The sequence below is a fragment of the Lygodium microphyllum genome, chromosome 17 (genome assembly GCF_053477565.2).
Source record: "Lygodium microphyllum isolate KBCC chromosome 17, Lygodium_microphyllum_v1.1.10, whole genome shotgun sequence".
NCBI lineage: Eukaryota > Viridiplantae > Streptophyta > Polypodiopsida > Schizaeales > Lygodiaceae > Lygodium > Lygodium microphyllum.
This window is the reverse complement of record NC_141151.1, coordinates 103160654-103181393: the sequence shown is the minus strand read 5'-3', so window position 1 is coordinate 103181393 and position 20740 is coordinate 103160654. Positions and strand designations below refer to the sequence as shown.

General features: G+C 43.3%; 1 protein-coding gene across 1 annotated transcript in view; it reads left to right on the top strand.

Moving 5' to 3' along the window:
* The first annotated feature begins 2058 nt into the window (after window positions 1-2058).
* Window positions 2059-20740, top strand: part of LOC148022212 (thiosulfate/3-mercaptopyruvate sulfurtransferase 2-like) — a 66585-nt gene continuing 47903 nt past the window's right edge. Inside the window, exons 1-2 of the mRNA XM_087697859.1 lie at window positions 2059-2259; window positions 2450-2704. Coding sequence (XP_087553985.1) covers window positions 2095-2259; window positions 2450-2704 — 420 coding nt within the window. The 5' untranslated portion in view covers window positions 2059-2094. The remainder of the gene's footprint in view (window positions 2260-2449; window positions 2705-20740) is intronic.

Below are 20740 nucleotides of genomic sequence, written 5' to 3'. Positions count from 1 at the left end.
AAAATTGCTATATGTAATCAAAAGCTCTTCATACAATCCACATACTAGCAATAATATTCAAATTGGCTCTCCTATCGCTATTTACTAGAGATTCGAGTGATATGCTTTATAAAAAATGCTTTTGTTCCACTAAACAAACTCTAGGTGTCAATGACAATCGACAAAACAAACTAACATTTCTCCTATAGTGAAGTAGGTATACATACAAGGTCAAAGGAAAAAAACCTCTTAGAGAGGGACAAAAGTAACTTGGTTGTTCTAAGTGTGTCCATACACATTACTATCAAAATATGGTAACAAAGTCATCCTACTAATTTAAGTTCATCATCTTCTCATTTCCAAACCCTTGCCCAAACTCTCTTTTCTAACCTTTTAAAGCATCTAAAAACCTTATCCTCAGAAAATTGTTGAAATCCTAGATAGGGAATGAATCCTTACACATTTTTCTTTGCATAAACAACATTTGACATTATCATCAAAAAGCAATTGGGTACAAGAGGCTCTTAGCACATCATATTCTCCATAACTTAAGATGTTCAAGGTTATCATTTTAGGGGGCATAGATGTTCAAGTATGGACTCAAATGGGCCAAATGACATATTAGGATCATCCACCTAATGACCATAGGATATGATGGGCAATAAACATCCTCACTAAAATTGCAAATACAAACTCTTGGCACTAGTAGTCAAAGAATGTCATGCTAGTGGTGGACCAACTCCTCTCTCTCTCTCTATCTATCTACATACATACATACATACATACATACATACATACATACATACATACATACATACATACATACATACATACATACATACATACATGTGTGTGTGTGTGTGTGTGTGTGTGTGTGTGTGTGTGTGTGTGTGTGCATATACATATATGTATATATACATATGTATATATACTCCAATTCCATCATCCACTTGTGACTCTCTAATCATCATGAGACAAGAGAAGCATGAAGCCTTTGTGTTGCATGGCATATATGTGGAGAAAAATACAAAGACGTCCAACTCCCACCAATGGACATGCAAGTAATTGGTAAGCCCTACACAAGTGGTGCAATTAGGTTTCTCCAATACCTATTCAAGATGATGGGCAAGTTGCTCCATGCAGAGAGATCTTCCAAAGTATTGTGGATGATATTCTCTTGGAGATGAGAACCGTTGGATCTTGTAGAAGTGCATCTACATCAACACCCACCCATGATTAAGTTTTCAACATTGGCCCTATGGTCTTCCATTGATGCCTTCATTGTTGGTAGCTCTAGATCAATATCCATGTTCAGCTCCACATGTGACAAAAGGCAAAGGGTCGAGTCTCATGCATAATTGGAAAGAAAATCCTCTCTCTCCCAAGCCTCGAGTACTATGAGATGGTTGATTATCTTTCTTAGAGAGTGGTAACAACTTGTGGATATAGAGATTGAATGCACCATTCTTGAGTGTAATATCTACTTCAATGTCCTTAAGTTGTATGATAACAAGTTGTTGCTTAAGATATTATAGAAGAACCTAAGGTTTTCAACGATTCCACTTAAGTGGTTTCAATTTTGGACTTTTTGTTGTGTGCAATATTTGTCATTGGTTTTGACAAATAATGCATAGTTCCTTAATTATGCTATGGCTCCTTAGAATGGGATCATTGCATTACCCCTATGGTAAGAAATTATTTGATAAGATATGAAGAAAATTGTAGAAGTGTTGGTCAACATTGTACACTCCTTTTAAATTCCCAAAAGGAGGAAAACCAATTTGATTTGAGAGCAAGTTCTTGTGAGCAATATATTGCAAAAGGTATCTCCTTCAATGTGAAATCAAATTCTAAGTTATGATTATGTCAACACATCTTGTTAATGTGGTCTCAAGCTAAATAGCCATGACAGACCAAGGAATGTAGCAACCTTTTGCGAGTGGCAATTGAGCATCAAGTTTGGATCATATTCTTGTTGTTTATGTGTAAAGTTTTTGCAAGGAGCACATAGATTCCTCAATAATAATAAAGAAAGATGCTCATTGAAAATGGGGAGCTTCGATCAATGCCATTTCAAAATAGTGCTTCACTTCTAACCTTTTGAGTTCTCACAAAATGCTATTTGTCTATGACAAAATGTTTGTTTGCTTGATCATTTTCTTTGGAAGTATTCTTTGTGGACTGGTAAGCAGCTTTGGGACTATGGCCTCGGCATCCATGGCAGCCCAGCCAGCGTGCAGAGCCAGGGTTCTGGTTCATTCGTGTGCTCAGCCATGGCTTGTAAGAGTCCGATTCCTGATCTTTCATTTTCACAGTGCAAAACCATGTCAACCACACACATTTCTACGTGGAATCACTCCAATTGTGGTTCACTAGCGTCCATGGATGGCTTTGTCCTTGGAGTGACGCGACTTTACGCCATTAAATGTGTTACGTGTGTGTCATGACTCAATAATGGCTTCCTCTGCAGGCCAGGGCTGCAATATGCAAAGGGCCGCGAGTTGTGGCAGTGCTCGCAGCACAGTCCTGCCTGCCTACCAGGAGCTCAGGGAAGATGAGGCCTCTTGCTGCCGCCGCCTCCCCTGTCTGGGTATCCCTTGGGCACGTGGGGTCTGCGGCCTGCTTTGCAACTCAAATGGCCAACAAGTCACAGATTGGGGAGCTTACTGATCCTGTCCTTTCTGTGGAATGGCTTCACCAACATCTCGGCGACCCTAACATCAAGGCAATACAATACAATGCGTTACTCACTGCTTTTGTTAAAAAATTTGAACTATGAGCCCTTACTTTGAGGGAGAGGGAGGTGTGGAAAAGGGCGAGGGCGAGGGCGAGGGAGAGGTGCAGGGGGGGGAATAGGGGGCAGAGGGGGAGGGCGAGGTACAGGGGAGGAAGAGGGAGAAGGAGAGGGAGTGCCACATTACAGTCGATAGACCAGCATGATATATCCAAAAAATGGTTGAGGACAATTGATACATGGTATTTCCCATCATGTCTGAGCAAAGTTATTGCTTGTCCATGAATCCTTCCTCGGCCTGTCTTCATCATTTTCTTAGATTGATGATTCTCATTTCACATTGCCACAGACAAGTATATATGTATTTACATGTGATTGGGTGATGCACCTTTCTCATTCTGGCACAGCATAATCACTATGATAGGAGCAGTGTTCGTTGAACCATGTCTTCATTGTTGCTGTTTGCATTTGTTTACCTTACCTTTGAGCCGAAAAACTGTACCTTGCTTGTTGTGAGGTTTGCTCATATCTATGAGAAAGTTGGATTGAAGGGCCTGATATTCCATGGTTGATAACTGTGTAAGGTCGCTTAGTTGGCTTTACCAAGTTGGAACAGAAGTGCATATTCTGATTATGTTTTCATCCCATGTTACAAGCCTTTGGATATGATTGAATTCAAGCAGACAGAAACAACCTGGATACTCTTTTTTGGGGGGAAAAGTATTAATTCTCCTCGGGACAAGGTGTCTCAAGGGCAAAAAGCAAAATACAAAAGCTGCCCTGTAAGGGACTTCCATATCAAGAAACATGTAACAAGGGGAAATCTATTACAAAGCTTGAATGACTAGCCAGTTGGGAGGTCTATAATGCCAACCATGTGGTTTTGGAAAAGGAATTAAGTGCCGGAATCCCATATCCTGAGAAAACCATCTCTCCTCCTCCTCATATTCTTCGAACTGCCCTCTATTCTCTCCCATCTCCCACGCAGAGTATGCACAATCTCAGTCAAGATCCTATTCAGAAAATCAAGAGCCTGGCTACATCTGGCTGTCCATATGTACCAAGCATTAATGCTAGCTATGGGCTCCCATCACTTGTTAGCCAACATTTTAGGTTAGTGTGGAAGATGCCGCAAGAGGTTTGTGGTTGAGAGGTGGGTTTGCTTATTACGAAACAAGTGTATTGATATATTATGTGAAACATTGAAAACTTACATTTTATTGGTACCATTTTGTAAACATGATATAAACTTGGGATGTGGAAGCTCCTAATCATAGCACATACAATGTTCCATTGCATGTGCTTTGTCAAATCCTTCGGCTAGTGCAATGGGCATCTTAGCCAGATCTAAGAATACTAGAATTAGAGTTTATTTATTAAAAATTTTAGATGAAATTTGACAAAATGTTCAACAAAATTATTATTATACATTTCTCATTCTAGTGACATATCCTTACTGTCAATGGTTTTGGCAATCTAGGAGAGCGATTCCCTTTGTCAATCCTAATTGCATAGTAGCAAAACAATGCTGAAGTATCTTATTTACAATATCGAATAAATTATCACTCTTGCCCCAAATTAACTATATGCCTTCTTTCAAATCAATTATCAGTTATGCTACACATAAACATTGACCTTTCAAAACCGATCACTATTCCCTCTAATTAGTCCCACCACGTCTTGTGTGCCTTTGCCAATCATCTCTCACACAAACAATGACCCCTCTTGTGAGAAAATGGATTTGGATTATGCTTTGATGAGCTCTCTCTTGTCCTTCATGCTTTTTTCATCAATTGCTCTCACCAACCATGACATTTCACATAACAAAAACTTGATTGGAAACCTCATGCATGCTTCTCAAAATTTGAAATGATGCTTTGCATGGTTCCAAATGAGCATATACAAAGCCCATTTCAAAGCTTCAAGAAATAGCCCCAATAATTAGCATAGTGAATTGCCATGTAGGGCCCTCAATTGTGCAAACATACTAATTTGTCTAAATGGCTGCATATCCATGTTACCACATATGCTAGTATGCATTTCGGGTTTACAACCCCCCCAAATATATTCCCTTTGCAAATCTTGCACAGTACATTGAAAACCAATAGCTTAATTTCCTTATATTCCAAGACTTATCCAAGGCATTACCAACCATAGCTTGATACTAAACCCCTACCAAAGTATCTTGATAGTACCAAAGGATATGGAATAGTTGGTTGTTTATAAGAAACACGCTGCACATTATCCCTTGGTGGATAATTTGTTTCATAGATATGTTGTTTTGCCCTTTTATGTGTATATTTCTTGCTTGTGAGTGTTAGTTTGAGTTAGACAAGGACTTTGAGAGCTTTGTCATTGTCTCAATTTGTCATTCATTTTCATATGCCAATCTTCTTCATTTCAAACATGTTAGTTTCCAATTGTCTATTCACATTGAAACTCATGATCAGTGAGTGCATTTGCCACTTAGGCTAGAAGATGTGTACAAGACAACTTTTAGGACCACTTTTGGTTTTATATGAGTTCTTAGTCATGCCATTTGGGCTTACAAACGCAACTGCAACATCTAATCACATGATGGATCACATTTTTTGACCCTACAGTTCTTTCATTGGCACATTCTTTGATGACATTATAATCTACTCAAAGAGTGAGGTAGAACATGTGATGCATGCGACTACTTTGTTTGAGGAACTTAGAAAACACAAGCTGGCTATCCATGCAAAAAAAAGTGAATTCTTTGTATCAAAGATTCACTTCTTAGGGCATATTGTCTTAAAAGATGGTGTTAGAATGGATCTTGCAAAAGTGGAAGCAATACCAACTAGCCTCATTTGAGAACCTTGCTTTCATATATGCAACTTTTGGGATTTGTGTTTGTGCTATAGAAGGTTTATACACCACTTCGTTGAAATTGCTTCACCCCTTCATGCATTGCAAAAGAAGGGAGCTCCATTCATATGGGTTAATAAGGAAATTGCAGCATTCAATAAGATGAAAGATAAGCTTACTTCGAATCCAGTGTTGATCTTCCCAGATCTTCGAAAAGCTTTTGGTGCAGTTCTTATGCAAGAAGGTCATTTTGTGGCATTTGAGAGTCTAAGTTTACAAGTTGATAGGTGTCAGAGTGCAGCGGTGCGGAAGATTAGGATTGAGAGAGAGAGAACGTAGAGAGAGAAGAGAGAGAGACAGTGGAAGATGAAGATCTGCTGTATAAAGTGTGCTGAATACAAAGATATGCAGATATATACACGGGTGCAGTGCGTTGGACTGCGTGTCTCCACCTCGACGATGCAACCTGCTGTTCACCTCGAAGTCCGCTGCAGTCTGCACTGTCTCCTGTCTGAAATTTGCGAACAGAGACGGAATCTGCGCATGCCACCAGTCTGTAATCTGCAAGTAGAGAAGTGTAGGAGACTGCTGAAGTCCTCGGCTATTTATAGCCAGGAAACTGGGCGAAAACCAGGGCAGGTCGGCTGCATTAAATGCAGCCGACTGGACTGCAGGCAGTCGGATTGCCAACGTGGCAGTCCGATTGCTGTGCAGTCCCGTAAAGGCGCTGACCTCTAACACCCCCTCTCAGAGCCTGGGCGGGGCAGAAGCCTGAGGGATGTGGAATGTCTCCGAAGTAGAGTGTGGGGAAGTCCCTTCGTAAACAAATCTGCAAGATTGTCCTCCGTCTTGCAGTACTCCACAGTGATGGTCTCATCCAAAAGCTTCTCTCTGATGAAGTGGTACTGGATCTCTATGTGCTTCGTCCGGGCATGAAAAACAGGGTTCCATGCCAAGGCAATGCAACTCTCATTGTCACATTGCAGTAAAGTAGGACGAGTCTGGGGACACCCAAGCTCCTCCAATAATCTCCGAAGCCACACAGCCTCACATGTGGTGGAAGACGTGGCCCGATACTCCGCCTCAGTAGACGAAAGGGCTACCGTGGGCTGCTTCTTGCTACTCCATGAGATAACACCTGTACCCAAGGTAAAACAGTAATCTGTAGTAGACCGCCTGTGGTCCACATCACCGGCCCAATCCGAGTCGCTCCAACCGGCAAGTACAAGATCTGAACCATCTGTCCCTCCGGGATAATGAATCCCTAAATCAAACATCCCCCTCAAATACCGAAGTATCCTCTGAGCAGCCTGCCAATGCACTTTGACATGGTAGGGGCCAATTTTATTGCACAAACAAATCGTCAAACTTTGTGATATTTTCTTACTTTGACTAAGTTGCCTGAGAAGCATATACAATGGGCCAATTTTTTAATCTATGTCTCACTCTTAGATAGTGCATATGGAGGGTAAAAAGAATGTTGTGGCTGATGTATTATCTACGAAACCATAGGTTTTAGTAGCGTCTATAGCGTATCATTGTAAGTTAGATGAGATAAAAAGACAGTATGTAGAGGATGAGGACTTGAGTTTGTGATTTGTTATCAAATGGTTAGCACCATCAACACTGCACTCTTAGAAAGGGCTTTCTTATGATGCATGGTCAATTATGTGTTACAAAGCAATTAAGAGCCAAGGTTATGGTTGAAAGTCATGTATTTCTATATGTTGGGCATTATGGCATTGATGCTATTGTGAAAGGAGGTATGAATTTTATCTATTAGTCAGCTTTGAGATGTGATATGGATCACTTTGTGCATACATGCATTGTATTTTAGAAGGTCAACTTTGATTGACATAAGGCAACATGTTTTGTTGAGAAACCACTTCTTCAGTTTACACACCTCATTTAGGGTTTCGCACTGATAGTCCCAAAAAGGGTTGTGTCCACATTTTGGCCACTTTTTCAGTGGGCGCCCACACAGTGGTGCACCACCCTAGATAGCTTATGCCTATAAATAGGCATTCACTTCATTCATTACCACCTCACTCTTTAGTCATTCTTCACCACCTTTTTCGGCCACCACCACCACTTCTCGTCTCTCAGCAACCCCTTCCACTACCCTCACACCCCTTGAGGAGGACATTGCGGTTCATGGCTCGTGGCTGCCTTCACCCTTCCTCTTTTGCTTTACATGCCTCGTTTCTTCATCAAGCCTTGCGTTTGGAGTATATTTTACTTGGCATCACCATCATCTACTTGGTATCAACACCCTTTTCCATTAGGCTCCATCTTCTCTTGCGTTTTTTAGTGTGGAGATCTTCTTGCCCGACGTTATTATCTCCAGCTTAGTGTTAGCATCTTAGCCTTTGGCGACAGTCTACATTACCGAGTGTCAGCGATTTCATCACTCGTCTATCACAGGGGTTGCTGGGACTTACGTTTTTGTAGCTTGGCTCCTCCTCCATCACCTGGCGTCACTTGTCTATCATAGGGGTTGCTGGGACCTGCTTTTTTGCAACTTGGCTTCTCTTTCATCACTGGACATCACTTGTTTGTCACAGAGGCTATTCGGATTTGTGTTTTTGCAGCATGGCTCCTCCTCCATCACGTGGCGTTATTCGTTTGTTACAAAGGTTACTAGGACCTACGTTTTTGCAGGCCGGCTCATCTTGCATCATCTGGCGTCATCATTTAGCGTCAGCGTCTAGATTGCTCTTCTTGCATTTGATAGCTCCGACACTTTGGGATTTGCGTTTTGCTGCCCTGGTTACTCCTCGGCATCAGACGACTGCGGTACACTTCCTCGACAGCTGGTGATCAACTTCCACATCTTTGACGGCATCAGAGGACTACGATCCGCTCCCTCAATTGTTATCCTTCATCTTCGAGTGATTACTTTGATAGCCCATTGCCCAGAGGACTGCGCTTCGCTCCCTTCACTCTGCAGATTTCCCAGAGGTGCTGTAACTAGCCTGCCTTCCGTGGATGGGTGGTAAATCCTTGATTACAACTTAATTATAGCAGCAAACAATTAATGCAAATCTGAAAATACAAATTTACCTACTAATCTTGGACAATGCACACCCGATTGGTTTCAAAATTGGTGTCCCTTTCGGTATTTCTTTAGCTTTATTGAAGAAGAAGTTGATTTACAACGGGTTTCTCCCAATCCCTTTCAGTATTCCAACTCCCCTTGCTGTTCAAAATCACTAGCAAGTCTTTAACTTGATTTTCCCTTGATTCGGGCAATCAATTGGCCTTCATTCACTTTGGTGGAGATGGAAAATGCCCCAAATTCAATTATTTACTGGCCCCTCCACTTGAATAGATAAAAAACAGCTTCAATCCTGTTGAATCCAAGTCTTGGAGCTTCCAATTTCTGGCACACTTCATGAGGATGTTGCTAAACCCTAATTTCTGTTGTAGATTAGGGTTTACAGCAGAGAAATCTGAAATTTCTCAGCCTCCAAGGATCCAAATGTTGAGATCTTCGGAGCAAGACTGTGAAATGGTTGGGAGATAAGAGGGAAAGCTGTAAAGAGAAAATTTTACAGATTTGTCGCGAAGAATGACTGAAAATCCGTCAAATGCAGCTGTTGTCCTGCCACAACAGCATGTAGATGCAAAGAACTGAAGAAAATCAGTCATTTATTGCTGCTGCCTTGTCTCAACAGCCTGTAGATGTTGTCACCTACTGTTGATTGGTCGTCTTTTGCCCCTTGGTTGCCTCAGAAGGTCTTTCAATGGCTGCAAATCAGACCAGCAGCCGATAGAGGCATTCACCAGGAGTTTGCTAATACCAACACTCCTCAAGAGAATGGCATTTTGTAGCGGAAGAACTGAAGTGTGATCGAGATGGCACACACCATGATGGAGCACCGATGGACACCTTAGTTTCTGTGAGCCGAGGCAATGGCTATAGCAGTCCACATCCTAAATTAACCGTTGATAGGATGACACCTTTTGAGGCTTATTTTGGGACTAAGCTTGATGTCTCTTATTTCAGGATCTTTGGGTGTGACGCCTATATATACATCTTGAAGAGGCAGCATGACAAATTTGAGGCGACTTCTGGACAATAGGTATTTGTTGGCTACAACTCCCAGTCCCAAGGTTATCGCTTGTATGATCCTGTGAAGCGAGATGTCTACACGAGTCGAGATGTGTGATTTGTAGAAGTTCTGGCCACAGAAGGGTGTGAGGAACTCCGCGTACTTGGAGATCCAGGGGAGAGTTGGGTTCCCGAGACAGTTCCTTTGGAACCAGAGCCTCTTGATGGAGATTCTTCTTTAGATTCCGAGTCTTCTCTTCCACCGGCCACCCCAGTGGAGATCCCGCCGGTAGATGTACTCGAGTCTTCAATAATTGGAGAGTGTTGAGGAGAGATCCGGCCTCCTCGTTGGGCTTGTGACACACTTCGAGATTTAGGGATCACGGGGGTTCTTGAGGAGTAGGAACTGCAGGATGGACGGCAGAGGTCATGGAGGCACCAGGCACATTCTACAGAGCTTGTTTGCTCTAACTATTGTTTGATGTCCCGTGTTACGCAAGATAGAGAGTCTATATCCGTGAAGGAGGCTTCATAGTTTGATCATTGGCGGAAGGCAATGGAAGCCAATTTGGAGACTATTAAGCAGAATGGCACTTGGTTTCTTGTGCCTCGTTTCTCTCATAAGAAGGTGATTGGTGTCAAATGGTTCTTCAAGACCAAGTACCATAGTGATGGATCTTTGGACAAGCACAAGGCTTGCCTTGTTGCTAAAGGTTTTGCACAACGCCCAGGTGTTGACTTCCATGATACTTTTATCCTTACAGCTCGCATGGCGACTATTCATGTTGTTCTTGCCTTGGCTGGTCATAGGAGATGGCCTGTTTTTCCGTTGGATGTGAAGTCGACCTTTTTGAATGGTGATTTGAAGGAGGAGATCTATGTAGAGCAATCTCCTGGCTTTGGTTTCTCAGATGGAAAGGTTTACAAGTTGAAGGAGGGCTTGTATGGCCTGAAGCAAGCTCCACGTGCTTGAAACAAGAAGATTGATTTGTTTCTCCAGGCCAAGTTGGGATATTGGTGCTCTAGGACCGATCCGCAGCTTTATGTGCACACTTCTGAGGGAGGTCGTGTGTTGTTTGTTTTGTATGTTGATGACTTGATTGTTATAGGTGATCATGCTCAAAAGGTTGATGAAACGAAGGTAGCGCTACATCAGAAGTTCGAGATGACGGATTTAGGACTTTTCCATTTCTTTTTGGGCCACGAGATTTATCAGTCTTAGAGGGGGATTTTCATCTCTCAGCAGAGAGATGTGTAGGAGCTCTTGGTGACTTTTGAGATGGAGGATTGTCAGTCCATTTCTACTCCTATGGATCCGAACTGGAAGGCCACTTCACACGCAGATTCTCCTTTGGTGGATGCTACTCGCTACTGTCAGCAGATTAGATCATTGATTTGGCTCCTCAACACATTGGTTGATCTATGTTTTGCTGTAGGTCTCTTGGTTGGGTTTATGAGTGTCCCTTAGCAGGTGCATTGACAAGCTGCTCAAAGGATACTTCAGTTTCTGAGGGGGACCTTTGACCTCGAGATTTTCTATCCAACAGGTACAGGTGCTTCTGATCTTGTTCTTGTAGGTTGGAGTGATTTAGATTGGGCTGGTGATGTGGATCAAAGGCGGTCTACAACAGGTTATTGTTTTACCTTGGGTGCTGGTGCTATCACTTGGAGTAGCAAGAAGCAGCCCATAGTAGCTCTATCTTTGAGCGAGGGAGAGAATCGGGCTGCGTCTTCTACCACATGTGAGATTATGTGGCTTCGGCGGCAGTTGTTGGAGCTTGGTTGCCCCTAGGCTCGTCCTACTATCTTGTAGTGCAACAATGAGAGTTGCATTGCCTTGGCATGGAATCCTGTATTCCATGCCCGGACGAAGCACATAGAGATCCAATATCACTTCATTAGGGAGAAGCTTCTGGATGCGACCATTGATGTGGAGTACAGTAAGACTGAAGACAATCTTGCAGATTTGTTTACGAAGGCACTTCCCCAGGCTTTACTTCATCGACATTCCAGATCCCTCCATCTGCTGCCTTGTCTAGGATCTGAGAGGGGGTGTTGAAAGTCATCTCCTGCCACGTCAATAGTGCCACGTGGCAGTAGTCGGAATGTCCGTTGCATTAAATGCAGCTGACATGGTTATTACGGGTCATTTCTGAGGCATTCTTTCCAGCCTTTATAAGACTGAGTTTCCAGCAGACTTCAACACTTGTATCTGACAGATTTTACCTTGTTGGTGACAGAGACTGCACTCGGGGCTGACGGAGATTGAGATCCTCAAGGTGGAGACTTACGCAAATATTTTCTCTGCACCCATGTATAATTCTGCATCCTTATACAGCATTCTTCACTGCAGATTTTCTGCGTTTCACTGTCTCTTTCTCTCTCTCTCTTTTGTAACCAGCTTTCCTTCCGTGGATGGGTGGTAAATCCCTGATTACAACTTAATTACAGCAGCAAACAATTAATGCAAACCTGAAAATACAAATTTACCTATTGATTGTTAGATATGATCAATGCCCCACCCTCATTAGGTGCTACCAATGATCCATGGTGCTCAAAGTTGTAAGGCCCCCATTATGAGGAGAAGCCAAATGTGAGCCCGGACATTGGTTGAGTCCTGACTTGTATATCAGATGAGGTCTATGTGACCGGATGGCAAAAAGGTGACTGTTGTGGGTCTAATCTTTGGGTTAGACGGAGTGGTTAAGCTGGTAGCAACTCGAGGCACATTGCATTGAGTTGCGTGGTAAGGGAGTTAAAAGGAGCCCCTATTGTGGGGTCCGGGGGCCGCGGAAGCGGCCCCTGGCTGGGGGGTCCCAGGGGGGCTAGCGGCCCCCCTGGCGGGGGTCCGGGGGCAGCGCCCCCGGCCCGATGGTAAAGGGAATATTCCCTGGAATATTCCCTGGCCGACTAGTGGAGGCTCATATGGTAGGTCGGTCAGCAGGCCGACCTAACAACCTTCGCGGGCTATAAAAGCTAAACCCCTTCGCAGCCATCTTACACTCATCTTTCACCCAGTCAGAGTTGTTGTTCCAGCTAGCCTTAAGCTCTTCACCTATCTTCTGTCTAGATCGCCATCTAAGCTTCACTCAGTGGAAGCGCACGGGTGGACAGAGCCATCTTTGTATCAGTTGTTTGGAGTTAAAGAATTTACTGATTCTCCTCTTATCTGTTGTGTACTCTCTATCTCTTTCTCAGATTCTGTTCGCTGCGCCGTGTAATATTTTACATGGTATCAGAGCCCAGGGGGCTCTAGAGATCGGAGAGCGTGCAAGAGGCAAAGGCTTCAACAGCAAAGAGAAACGATGTCGACTCCGGGAAGCAGTTCTGGCGCATCAGGAAGCGGTGCAGGAGGTGGTGCTGCTGTACCGGCTATTCAAACACTGAGGATTCGTCCACCAACCTTCAGCGAAGGCAAGTTAGATGGTACAAACTACACCTTGTGGAAGTTCAAAATTACAACTATCCTTGATTCTTATGAGCTTCTGGAGACTGTGCTGGGGACTGACGCAGAACCACAGCCTACCCCCGACCCATCAAATCCTAGTGTGATGATTCCTCCGAATGCAGATCTTCTACGAGCTTGGAAACGAAGGAATGCAGATGCATTGTGTGCCTTAGTTACAAGCTGTTCTGACAGTGTTTTGACTCTGATTCAGCATACAACCAAAGCGTCAGAGGCTTGGAATGTACTAAGGAGTCAGTATGAAACACGAAACCAAACAAGGATTCAAAACTTGGAGAATCAACTAGCAGCGGAGAAGTTTGCTGAAGGAGAGACGGTTGAAGCATTCATCACTCGGATTAAGAATCTGCGCGACCAGATGGCTGGCGCTGGGATACAAAAGACTAGCGAAGAGCTAGCTCGGAGGTGTCTTCGGATTTGTCCACAAAAGTTTGATGGACTAGTAACTGCCCTTAATACTCAGGTGAGACCTCAAGCTTTGACTTTTGAGGAGTTTTGTGCATTATTAATGGAGGAGGAGTTGAGGCTGAAAGCCCGAGAAGGAAGCAACAATGGAGATGCTGCATTCTCTGCCAATGCAAAAGGCAAAGGTGTTTCCTCCACCAAAAATGATGGTGACAAAAAGAAAAAGGGCGGCAAGAAGAGGTTTCAAGGAGAGTGCTTCTACTGTAAGAAGAAAGGACATGCAATTGCAGATTGTCGTGTCAAGAAGGCAGATGAAAAGAATGGTACCCTTAAAACTAAAGGGAAAGAGACAGCCAATACGGCTGAAGCAGAGTTGGAATTATTCATGGCGACCATTGAGGAAGTGTGCTCCTCGGCGCAAGAAGAATCTACCACTGACTCTTGGGTGTTGGATAGTGGGGCCTCCCGTCACATGACCAACAAGAAAGGTCTATACAGTTCTATGCAGCCTCTACAAGAATCCATCACTGTGACGGTTGGAAATGATGCTAAATGCCCTGCTGCGGGCACAGGTACTATTTCTTTTGTTGCTGCAAATGGTGAAGTCAAAAAGCTTTCAAATGTGTTGTATGTTCCCGAAATCAGAAGAAATCTCTTATCAGTTGCTGCCATAACTGATCTTGGTCATGAAGTGAGGTTCAAGAAGACAGGTGCAGAAATTATTGATAGTGCTGGCACAATTGTTGGCAAAGGAGAAAGGAGGAACAACCTGTATGAGCTAAGTGCTCTTACAGCCACCGCTGGAGTGGGCACAAGTAAGCTTTGGCATGAAAGGTTTGGACACATCGGATTTGCAGTATTGAAGGAGATGCAAAAGCAAGGTATGGTTGCTCACCTACCTACAATAACTGAATTGAAGGAACCATGTGAAGCTTGTATGATGGGCAAGCAACAGAGAAAGGCATTTCCACAAGAAAGCAAGAATAGAGCACATGCTCCTCTAGAGTTGGTGCATGCTGACTTGTGTGGTAAGATGCCTACACAGGCCTTGGGGGGATCTTCTTATTTTATGTTGATTGTCGACGACTACAGTAGGAAGATGTGGGTGTACTTCCTTCGTGATAAGGCTCAAGCTTTTGGTAAGTTTAAAGAATGGCTAATACTTGTTGAGAATGAAACAGGGAAAAGTGTGAAGAAATTTAGAACAGATGGTGGTGGTGAGTTCAACTCAAAGGAGTTTGAAGGCTTTTGCAAGAGCAAAGGGATCAAGCGTCAATTGACGACGCCTCACACACCTCAGCAGAATGGTGTTGTGGAACGCAGGAATCGTACCATTGTGGAGATGGCAAGATGCATGCTAAAGGGCAAGGGATTGCCTAACCATTTTTGGGCTGAAGCTGTTAATACTGCAGTCTACATTCTAAATCGGAGCTACACAAAGGCTCTCAAGGGAAAAACACCTCATGAGGCTTACACTGGTAAGAAACCATCTGTTTCACATTTCAGAATTTTTGGATGTGAATGTTATGCACATGTTCCAGATGAGAAGAGAAACAAGTTACAACCAAAAAGCAGAAAATGTATCTTCTTGGGTTATAGTGATGAGCAGAAGGCTTACAAGTTATATGACCAAGAGGCAAAGAAGATCATCGCGAGCCGTGATGTGGTGTTCAAGGAGGAGCCGCATACAGTGGAGGAGGAGAAGGCAAGGTCTTCCACTTTATCATCAAGCGAAGAAGTAGTCCACTATGAACCTGTCCCGAGAGCTATCCCTATCCTTAAGGAGGAGGAAGCATCATCTTCAGATGATGAGGAAAAAGTTCACCAACCTGACATCACCCCACCGGAAAAGCCATTGCCGCGCTGGGTGAAGCAGCTCTATGACCACAATAATCCTATGCCTGCATCTGTTGAGGAGAAGGCAGACGGACCAAGGAGGTCTCAGAGAATAGAGGAGCAAAGGAGGGCTTCTGCTCACATAGTCAACATGGCCTTGATGGTTGAGATTATGAGAGAAGTAAAGGAGCCAACTGACTTAGAAGAAGCACTTGCAGATCCATCATGGAAGGCTGCTATGCAGGCGGAGTATGACAGCATAATGAAGAATGACACTTGGGTGCTAGTGGATCGGCCAGCAAAGCGGAAGATTATTGGCACCAAGTGGATCTGGAAGGTAAAGTACAAGGCTGATGGTACCTTAGAAAAGTACAAAGCTAGACTGGTTGCCCAAGGATTTTCACAAGTTGAAGGGTTTGATTTTCAAGAGTCATTTGCCCCAACTGCCAGAATGACCACTATTCGCACGGTACTTGCAGTGGCTGCCCACAAGAAGTGGCCAGTGTACCAAATGGATGTTAAGTCAGCGTTCTTAAATGGTGACCTCAAGGAGGAGGTGTACGTGGCTCAGCCACCAGGGTTTGAGGCCCCCCATTCTGAGAACAAAGTGTGTAAACTGAAGAAGGCATTGTATGGGCTGAAACAAGCCCCCAGAGCATGGTACCAGCGGATAGATAGGTTCTTTTTAAACCTAAACTTCAAAAGATGTGCCTCAGATGCTAACTTGTATGTTTACAGGGATGGTAAAAAGTCTGTAGTGATTGTCCTATATGTGGACGACCTTCTTATTACAGGTGACTATGAAGATATGATCAACCAAACTCGAAAGGCTTTGAGTTTTGAGTTTGAAATGACAGACTTGGGCTTGCTGCACTATTGTTTGGGGATTGAAGTCTGGCAAGAGCCAGGAAAGATCTTCATCTCTCAGAAGAAGTATGCATGGGAGATCTTGAAGGCATTTGGCATGACCGAGTGCAAGGAGATAGCTACACCTATGGAGGTGAATGTAAAGTTATCCGTTGAGGATACATCAGCACTAGCAGACATTGGGAGGTATAGGAGGTTGGTCGGCAGTCTAATCTACTTGTGTAACACCAGACCAGATATCAGTTTTGCTGTTGGTGTTTTGAGCAGGTTCTCAAACAAACCTCATGAGAGTCATTGGAAGGCTGGGATGCGGGTGCTCAGATACTTGAAGAAAACTCTTGACTATGGTATCACATACAGTTTCGGAACTTCTCTTGTGGGGAACTGTGACTCAGATTGGGCAGGAGACATTGATTCCAGGAAGTCAGTTTCTGGTTATTGTTTCTCTTTGGGTTCAGGAATTTTCTCTTGGATTAGTAAGAAGCAACCAACAGTGGCATTGTCTTCTACCGAAGCAGAGTACAAGGCAGCTTGTTTTGCTGCATGTGAGGCCGTATGGTTGAGAAGGATTCTATGGCATATGGGAGTGCAGGATGAAGAACCAACTGTGCTGAGATGTGACAATCAGAGTTGCATCGCCATTGCCAAAAATCCAGTGTTTCATGCACGCACCAAACATATAGAGATCCAGTATCACTATGTGCGTGATTTGATGGAGGATGGGATAGTGGAATTGGTCTACTGTCCAACAGAGGAGAATGGAGCAGATATCTTCACCAAAGCACTTACGAAGGATCTGCTTCAAGTTCATCTTCAGAGACTCGGCATTGGGCCGAGGAGATAGTTCACCTATGGGTGGACATTGAGGGGGGGTGTTAGATATGATCAATGCCCCACCCTCATTAGGTGCTACCAATGATCCATGGTGCTCAAAGTTGTAAGGCCCCCATTATGAGGAGAAGCCAAATGTGAGCCCGGACATTGGTTGAGTCCTGACTTGTATATCAGATGAGGTCTATGTGACCGGATGGCAAAAAGGTGACTGTTGTGGGTCTAATCTTTGGGTTAGACGGAGTGGTTAAGCTGGTAGCAACTCGAGGCACATTGCATTGAGTTGCGTGGTAAGGGAGTTAAAAGGAGCCCCTATTGTGGGGTCCGGGGGCCGCGGAAGCGGCCCCTGGCTGGGGGGTCCCAGGGGGGCTAGCGGCCCCCCTGGCGGGGGTCCGGGGGCAGCGCCCCCGGCCCGATGGTAAAGGGAATATTCCCTGGAATATTCCCTGGCCGACTAGTGGAGGCTCATATGGTAGGTCGGTCAGCAGGCCGACCTAACAACCTTCGCGGGCTATAAAAGCTAAACCCCTTCGCAGCCATCTTACACTCATCTTTCACCCAGTCAGAGTTGTTGTTCCAGCTAGCCTTAAGCTCTTCACCTATCTTCTGTCTAGATCGCCATCTAAGCTTCACTCAGTGGAAGCGCACGGGTGGACAGAGCCATCTTTGTATCAGTTGTTTGGAGTTAAAGAATTTACTGATTCTCCTCTTATCTGTTGTGTACTCTCTATCTCTTTCTCAGATTCTGTTCGCTGCGCCGTGTAATATTTTACATTGATCTTGGACAATGCACACCTGATTGGCTCCAAAATTGGTGCCCCTTTTGGTATTTCTTTAGTTTTATTGAAGAAGAATTTGATTTACAATGGGATTCTCCTGATCCCCTTCTCAATCCAAACTCCCCTTGCTTTCCAAAGTGACCAGCAAGTCTTCAATCTATTTTGCCCCTTGATTCGGACACTTAATTGGCCTTCATCTTCATAGATGATGGAAATGCCCCAAATTCAATGGCTGGCTAGTCCTCCACTTGAATTTAGCTGAAATTCACCTTCAACCTTGTCGAATCCAAGTTTTGAAGCTTCCAATTTCTGGCACGCTTCCCAAGGTTGCTACTAAGCCCTAATTTCTGCTGTAAATTAGGGTTTACAGTAGAGAAATTTACAATTTCTCAGTCTTTAAGGGATTAAAATGCTGATCCAAGTGTTGGAGATGATGGGGAGGGTCCTCAAATGGCCAAGGATGGCTCACCAACAAGCTTGAATGAAGAGGGAAGCTTCAAGCTTCAAGAAGAAGCTTCAAACCTTGCTACCCTGCATGCAGACTCTTCACAATGTACTCTTCTTCAACTTCAAGCTCCTGCACCTAAAGAAATGCCAAGCTCTTGATTGCCAAAACCAAGCTCTGATATCAGTTTGTTGAGTTAGCTGCAATGGAGCTTTTGTGTAGAGATGCAAATTGAGAGAGAGAGAAGAGATAGAGACACATGATTTGTGGTACTAAAGAGTGTACCTCAATAATGATTTCAGATAGGTATATGTACTATGTACAGTTTGGCCCTTACGGGTGGACACTGGCACTGCCCTTTATCCTAAGAACCAGCTCACTCAATCCACAATCCAACTTTAATGCCTCTTATAACCATAAAACACAAGGAGAGCACACACAATGTAGAATATCTATAACCTCAAATCTACAAAGCAAAGAACTTGAGCTCGTAAAAATAACTTTTCTCAATCTTCATATCTCTAATTTTGATTGTTGTGATATATTGAGAAATTGATAACATACTTGAAAACGTTCGAAAAATAAAGATCTTGCTTCAACAAAATTTGAGACTTGAGATAACCAAGACACGGGCCTCTACTCTGTAAGATACCCTTCTTTTATAGTTTTCTCCTTCCCTTACACATGACATGCTTTTTCAAAAGCATTTAAGCTTTTATTTATGTTTCTCTCAATGAAAAGCGTTAAGCTTTTCTTTATATTTTGGTGCTTTTGCTTCAAAGGTAGGCCGCCACCCTTAAGCGCTTCCCTTTAATTTCCTTCTCCTTCCTTTTATCCTTGATGCTGCTACATCATCTCTCATTTTGAGCTGCTATATTTTACAGCTCAGCAATAACGGCCATACCACCTTGCATAACTTTAATGCACCAATACCAAATGGAGTCCCTATATGATCATGTATGTAGTCCCCAGGAAACACGATAAGTAGCCTCGGCCTAGCTTTCACTTCTCTACGTGCTAGTTGTCTATACACCATTTTAGTTCCTTCGACAAGCACTTGTGATACCACAGCTTATTTTAAGTCACTTGAGGATGACCAACCAAATCATGATCATCTTTACAATCATAGTCCACCCCATAACCACAGAAAACACTTCATCAAAAGCTTGGCTGCTACAACAAAAAAACACACTATCATCCTCCATGAACACGCCAACAACCTTTCGAGCAACTTGATGATGATACACTTCTCTGATATGACGACTGTAATTCCACTCCTCGAAAGGCGTGTTGATGTGTCCTCCAATCAAGCGGGTGGGCTTTCATTCCACAAAACATCCAGTCTTCCTCATCATAATCATTGCAGCAACACATATTTTATTCATGACCTTTGTGCTTTTCACAACTATAAATGGCTCCATTTCTCCTCATTTTGATTATACTTGCTCATTGGAAGACTCCAAGATCAATCTCTTCAAATTATGCTTCTAAAATAGTGCCTTAATGGCCAACTTTTGTCCTTTCTAACTTTAGTAGAATACTTAATATCTGACCAACTCCTATGATGCCACATCATCATCAAACTAGTGTATCCTCCATCTCTCTCATAAAGATAACACCTTGCCATTACAACATTGCAAATTCCATTTTAGAGGCCACTTCCTCATTCATATAGAATATCCAAGCATGAAACATTTGATCCTATCTCAAAATCTTTATTGCCTTGGTCTTCCAAAGTATTATAAATTGCTACCATCTCTTGAGCCATCATTATGCTCTTTCAAAACACTCACCTATCCAACATCCTTGAAACCAAGTTCAAAGACAGCATTGCCACTCTCCATGGTCTTCATCATACTCTTTTGAGTCTGGCTCAACCAGCAAAACAATTAAATTGCTCTCCCCAACAAGTTTCCTTGCCTTCTTCATCTCCTATTAGAGTCATTGTTGGATCACTTTACTAGTCCACACCTTTAAGAAGGAAACTCACTTGCTTATAATAATCAAGCAAGTGGGGACCCTTGAATTTGATGAATGCCTCCTTCAGTATGGGTAGCTGCTACATAACATGCATCATCCCTTCACATCTCCTTTCACATCTCCTTTTCTTAATACAATGTGCCATGTGCCTATTCGAGAAATATGCTTTGAGAATGTACTTAATGCCCAGTTATATATGAGTTTAAGAAGAAATGCAAAGTCGGAATTTATGCCATGCAATCATGCCCGCAATGCCATACACAAAGAAAATGATTACACCGAAATGATTAATTCCTAGCCTATCTACAAGTGCGTGTGTTATGCAAGATGCAAACATAATTGTTTGATTACTTTATGATCCTTAACCTCACCTCTCAACTCTCAAAGAAAGAAAAAAATTGCACTCTACTCCACCTGCCCAAATCTCACAAGCACTCATGAAAGTAATGGTTCTCAAGATGACCAGACAAACAACCCATCTCACAATTGTAGGCATCCTTCATAACCCTCAATCTCACCCAACCATCTTTTG